The sequence below is a fragment of the Eptatretus burgeri genome, chromosome 8 (genome assembly GCF_056783735.1).
Source record: "Eptatretus burgeri isolate ZD-2024b chromosome 8, Ebu_testis_v1, whole genome shotgun sequence".
NCBI classification, from domain to species: Eukaryota; Metazoa; Chordata; class Myxini; order Myxiniformes; family Myxinidae; genus Eptatretus; species Eptatretus burgeri.
In genome coordinates this window covers 105,682,807-105,688,806 of record NC_140968.1, presented here as the reverse complement: position 1 = coordinate 105,688,806, position 6,000 = coordinate 105,682,807, and the positions used below count along the sequence as shown (strand labels likewise).

General features: G+C 39.9%; 1 protein-coding gene across 5 annotated transcripts in view; it reads left to right on the top strand.

Moving 5' to 3' along the window:
- Window positions 1-6,000, top strand: part of LOC147022485 (neurabin-2-like) — a 262,931-nt gene that overhangs the window by 107,970 nt on the left and 148,961 nt on the right. For 4 of the 5 annotated variants that reach the window (XM_085893426.1, XM_085893425.1, XM_085893428.1 and 1 more), the window contains exon 8: window positions 1,998-2,069. The exons of the other annotated variant lie outside the window; for it this stretch is intronic. In XM_085893426.1, coding sequence (XP_085749552.1) covers window positions 1,998-2,069 — 72 coding nt within the window. The remainder of the gene's footprint in view (window positions 1-1,997; window positions 2,070-6,000) is intronic. 5 annotated transcript variants of the gene reach the window in all.

The following is a 6,000-nucleotide window of genomic DNA, read 5'->3' as shown; positions in this document are numbered from 1 at the left end:
TACATACATACATATATTTCTACATACATACATACATATATTTCTACATACATACATATATTTCTACATACATACATATATTTCTACATACATACATACATATATTTCTACATACATACATACATATATTTCTACATATATATATATATATATATATATATATATATATATATATATATATATATATATGTGTGTTTTTGTGGTGTGTGTGCGTGTGTGTGTGTGTGTGTGTGTGTGTGTGTGTGTGTGTGTGTGTGTGTGTGTGTGTGTGTGTTTATTGTCTTGCTATCTTATTGGGACTACGATACAGTAATTGGTCACGAGTCAGTAAGTGACCACTAAATTCGTTATGAGTGTGTCTGTCTGTCTGTCTGTCCCGCGCATAGCTCCGTGAGTTTTGATCCGATCTTGATAAAATTTGGGTGGGAGGTTTGTATCATGATCTAATTGTGTTTTCTGGAGAATGGGCGTGCTGCGCCCATTTTTGTCGGAGCCACGCCCAAAAAACGTGTTTTTAGGGGGTAGCCGGTTTCAAGTTACATCTTCTCCGAGGGGGTTTGTCGAATATGGCAGGGGTTTCGGTATTTGGTTAGCGCAATGGCACCTGCATAGCCCCACGGAGCTCAATTTTTCATTTTCATCCCAAGGTCAAGGTCACAAGGTCACGAACTTTGAAAATGTCAAAAAAATCAATAAATTGGGCATGATGGAGCTCCTCGGGTTTTCAACTGTTTCGAATGAAAGTTGGTATGCAAGTAGTGCTCTTCGAGTACTACAACTTTCATCATTTACGTTTTTCCCGATTCCCGCCAGTTTGCCCGTGGCGTCCCCTCGAAGGTCAAAAAATAATAAAGGCGAACCGTGTACATTGCTCGTGAACCATCGCCATCTCCAGACTTGTTGGTTCACGAGTCAGTAAGTGACCACTATATTCGTTATGGGTGTGTCTGTCTGTCTGTCCCGAGTATGGCTGCGTGGGTTTTGATCCGATCCTGATAAAATTTGGGTGGGAGGTTTATATCATGATCTAGTTGTGTTTTCCTGAGAATGGGCATGCTGCGCCCATTATGGGCGGAACCACGCCCAAAAAACATGTTTTTAGGGGGTAGCAGGTTTCAAGTTACATCTTCTCCGAGGGGGTTTGTCGAATCTGGCAGAGGTTTCGGTATTTGGTTAGCGCAATGGCACCTGCATAGCCCCACGGAGCTCGATTTTTCATTTTCGTCCCAAGGTCAAGGTCACAAGGTCACAAACTTAGAAAATGTCAAAAAAAATCAATAAATTGGGCATCGAGTTCCTAGGGTTTTCAACTGTTTCGAATGAAAGTTGGTATGCAAGTCGTGCTCTTCGAGTACTACAACTTTCATCATCTACGTTTTTCCCGATTCCCGCCATAAAAAATAAAAAAGGCTAACTATGTTTAGGATTTCGCAATTCGTGGTCGATTTGTAGTGCTTTTCGATTACTACAACTTTCATCATTTACGTTTTTCCCGATTCCCACCAGTTTGCCCGTGGTGTCCCCTCGAAGGTCAAAAAATAAAAAAGGCGAACGGTGTAAATTGCTCGTGAACCATCGCCGTCTCCAGACTTGTTACTTTTAAAATATCAATGTGTTTATCAAAAGGTCTGATGAAAATGTGATGAGAATCTTATCAGATCCTTTCAGAGATTGTGTAAGTTTTTTTTGAGGTATCCCTCCTCTCCCTCCTCCCCCCCATCCTCTACTCCACCCCAGTAATGTTTTGAACCTTTCCACTTTCCTTGTCCTGTCCAACATCAATATTTAAATGGTTCCCCCCCCCAATTCTCTGTGTTGCTTTTTCACATCAAGGTGCCTTCATTTCGTGTCTGTTTTGGAAGCATGCTGTTTCAGGGCAGAGCCAATCGTGGCCATCACTATCTCAGCAGCCCCATCTCACCATGCCATTCGCTTGGGTCCATCCTCATGTGCTTCCCAAATCTACCCTGTCCCCCACCCCGCTGTTGCACCTGTAGAGAGCTCTACTCGACTGCTTGATCTCAAACCATGTCAACCACAACAACAACAACAAGCACACTTCATTGCAGGTTTGTCTGTCACGTGTTGCACCAGGTGCTCGCAAACCCCTCTAAAAAGTTCTAACAAATCGAGTATTTTAAACGAGTGTTGTGATATACCTGAGCAGGTACGCACTGTAGTAATGGTGCAATTAATTTGCGATGGATTTTATGGAGTGACGAACTCTTTTCCCAGCTCACATAGATCGAGTGCTCCACCTGGAGGCCATTCCAATTGTTATGCAAGATGTTAGGCCTGGAGGTTGCCAGCCAGTAAATAGTGGTAATAATAACTTCAAGTCAACATGTCTGTTTGTTTTTATCATCACGTTCTGGAGGAGCAGACGTAACGACAGGCTGTAGTAAATCATTTGAAAGATGTTTGGTGTGTGAGGAAGTGAAAATCCTTTCTCACAGACAAAGCCAAAATGCCTGGAGGTATTTGTGAAGTCGGCCGGGTGGTATAAATTCCGTTCGACATTTTTATCCTCGCGTTTCTCACCTCTTCCTATTGTCCATTTTTCTATCGTCATCACGTGTGAGGTTATAATGTGTCATGCTCTCACATGTATGGGTGAAAAATGTACTCGAACCCGAGCACTTTGTGTTGCTAACCTGTCATCATTGGCTGTTTAAGTTTCATATCGTTTGCTATTCCGTGCATGCTGTTCTAATATAATGAGGATTGCGTTTGCAATGATAGGTTTCCAGGTGAAAAGGTTGTTTATACTTTGGTCCTTCGTGGTACAACCCGATGTGGTGACTAACGTGTGGCAGTTTCACTTGTTTAAAAAAAAGGTCCAAAGTTTATGAGTTAACATTGACCTACTTTAACCTTGACGTCCATTCGTTATGCTTATTTTGGGAAATTGATCATCTCTTATATTTACCTCCACCACCAAAGTTGAAGGGGGTTATGTTTTCACCCCTCTCTGTCTGTTGGATTCGCTAGATATCCCTTATTGTCGGGTTTTCCGTGTGTGTGTGTGTGTGTGTGTGTGTGTGTGTGTGTGTGTGTGTGTGTGTGTGTGTGTGTGTGTGTGCGCGCGCGCAACGCGAGGCTCCACAGCACAAACCAGCAAACTGATTTCGATGAAACTTGGCGAACAGGTGCCATATGGGCTGGGAATGTGCACGTTTGAGTTTCGTTGCTAAGCAACCACCTGTTGCTATGCTGCGGCCGAAAAACCGCGTTCACTATTTTCAATACTTGTCCTGCAGTTTTGAATGCGTAGAAATGAGACTTCGGAATTAAACACTTCGAGATATTTAGAAAATTTTACTCGAGCCGATTTTTGATTGAGGTTTTATTTTTCAAATGGTAATCCTTCAAAAATAGGGTGTCTATTTACCGTCATTTTTTATCAGGGGCTTAGGAAAGTGGGCGGAGCTTAGGGAACGTGAACGTGGTTGATGAAAAGTGGGAGTGGCGTAGGAAAGTGGGCGTGGCTTATGAAAAAGTGGGCGTGGCTTATGAAAAATAATGTGTGGCTCAGGAGGTGGTCAAACAAGAGCATTGAGAGAAGTTTATCGGGTTTTCCGTCTGTCATTTACACTTTCCTCCATCTCAAATCTGAGGCGTGCCAGTTGGCAAAATACGCAATTTTAGGAAAAATTTTGCCAGGCAGAGGAACAATTGCATGTGAACCAATACGTCTTGGCAATGCATCTTCGTCGGTGGATCGGTCAGAATGAAAAGCATCGTATCCAGTGCTTCGATCCTAACGGATCCCTCGTCGCCTACCGGCTTGTCTGTTTGTCTGTTTGCTTGTTTGTGCACACGATATCTCACAAAGTTATAGACAGATCCGGATGAAATTTTGTGGACAGGTTCGATGTGTGACAAGGCCAAACTGATTAGATTTTGGTGAAGATGCGGATCTGGATCTGACCACTAGAATTTTAAAAGTGATTCTTCACCATTGAGAGATCGGGCCGAAAACAATATTTGGCATGATATCTCAAAAGATTGTTATGTGGACGGATTTGGACGAAACTTGGTGGACAGGTTGGGTGTGTGATAAGGAAGAATTGATTCAGTTTTGGTTTGTCTGAGTGATGCTTGTGTGTGTGTGTCTGTGTGTGTGTATATGTGTGTGTGTGTGTGTGTGTGTGTTTGTGTGTGTGTTTGTGTGTGTGTGTGTGTGTGTGTGTGTGTGTGTGTGTGTGTGTGTGTGTGTGTGTGTGTGTGTGTGTGTGTGTGTGTGTGTGTGTGTGTGTGTGTGTGTGTGTGTGTGTGTGTATATATGTGTGTGTATATATATGTATATATATGTATGTATATATATATATATATATATATATATATATATATATATATATATATATATATATATATCTATATATATAGATTTTGAGTTCGGGGAGAACTTCCTCCCACCTCCTGAGCGGGCGTGCATACATACATACAACTTCCTCCCACCCACATAAATATTCAACCCCCTGAGTCAATACTTTATAGAAGTGCCTTTGGCAGTGATTACAGCTTCGAGTCTTCTTGGGTATGTCTGTATCAGCTTTGCACGTCTGGATTTGGGGATTTTCTCCCATTCTTTCTTGTAGATTTACTTTAGCTCCGTCAAGTTGGATGGGGAGTGTCGGTGAACAGCAATCTTCAAGTCTTTCCACAGATTCTCAATGGGATTCAAGTCTGGGCTTTGGCTGGGCCACTCAATGACTTTCACATTCTTGTTCTGAAGCCATTCCAGTGTTGCTTTGGCTGGATGCTCGGGGTCATAGTCCTCTTGGAACGTAAATCTTCGCCGCAATCAAAGGTCTTTTGCACTCTGAAGCAGGTTCTCCTCAAGGATTTGCCTGTATTTGGCTCCATTCATTGTTCCCTCTATCTTTACATGATGTTATAAAAACGAAGATCTGTTCTCATATAAGGAGTTTGTTCTTCATCTTGTCTTTTCATATTCATTTTCACTCCCATATAAAACTTTAAAGCTTTCATTTATTTGAATGTCTTTCTAATAACTTTTTCAACATCAGGTTTCACTATTTCAATTGATTCAGCTATTGATGATGGACCAGGTTCTCCAAATTGAAAAATCCTTATTTTTATATGCCCTTTAAATGCCCCATCAGTGTTTTCAATATAATAGTCTCCCTTTACTTTAAACTCATTTTTCTTGTGTTTTTGTGATTGAAGATGTCTATTATAACTACTCTTCAAAACATCCTTTGAACAGACATCACAATGTTTTCTTTCCCACTCAAGAGGAGATATTTGATGAAATAGATTAAATGTGTGTTTGTTGGTTCGAAGGTGTTTGTTATAATGTTTATATTCGTGATTACAAACGTCGCAGTACGTTGTATTCACCATATTTATATAATAAAACTTTGCTTAAACTAAAATTTTCTTGATGAAAATTTCGTTTAATTTATAGGTGAATCTGTGCTTAAAACCATTTTATCCTCCAACTTTTTTCACTTCATAAATACAATGTTTCAAGACACAAAAGACAAGTTTCAATCAATCTCTTTATTTGTAAAAGATACTGAGAAATATGTCAAGGATGTAAAATTGAACAAAGATAAATATAACAACTATTGGATCAAAACAATTATGGTGGATAAGATGAGTTCTTCAATTTCCTTCATTGGAAGGGCTTTTAGTATACCTGGTAGAACATCAATTAAAGTATCTCGAACAAAAGTTTCTCCTCTCCTTCTGGTAATATATTCAAAACTAGAAAAGCAATGAAACAAGAAAAAGTATCAAAAAACAAAAACCTGATGGATGAAGCTTTAGAGAGAAAAGATAAGACCATCTGTAATATGCAAGGAGAAATTTGTATTTTTTTCAACAACCCTAAAGATGTAAATCCTGATGAAATAAAGGATGTTAATATATCAGGTGAAATGACATTTCGTTCAATAGTCGTTAAGGATCATTTTAAAATTACCTTTTATATAAAAAAAAATGTTGTAGTTGAATCTGGTAATGAAAAAA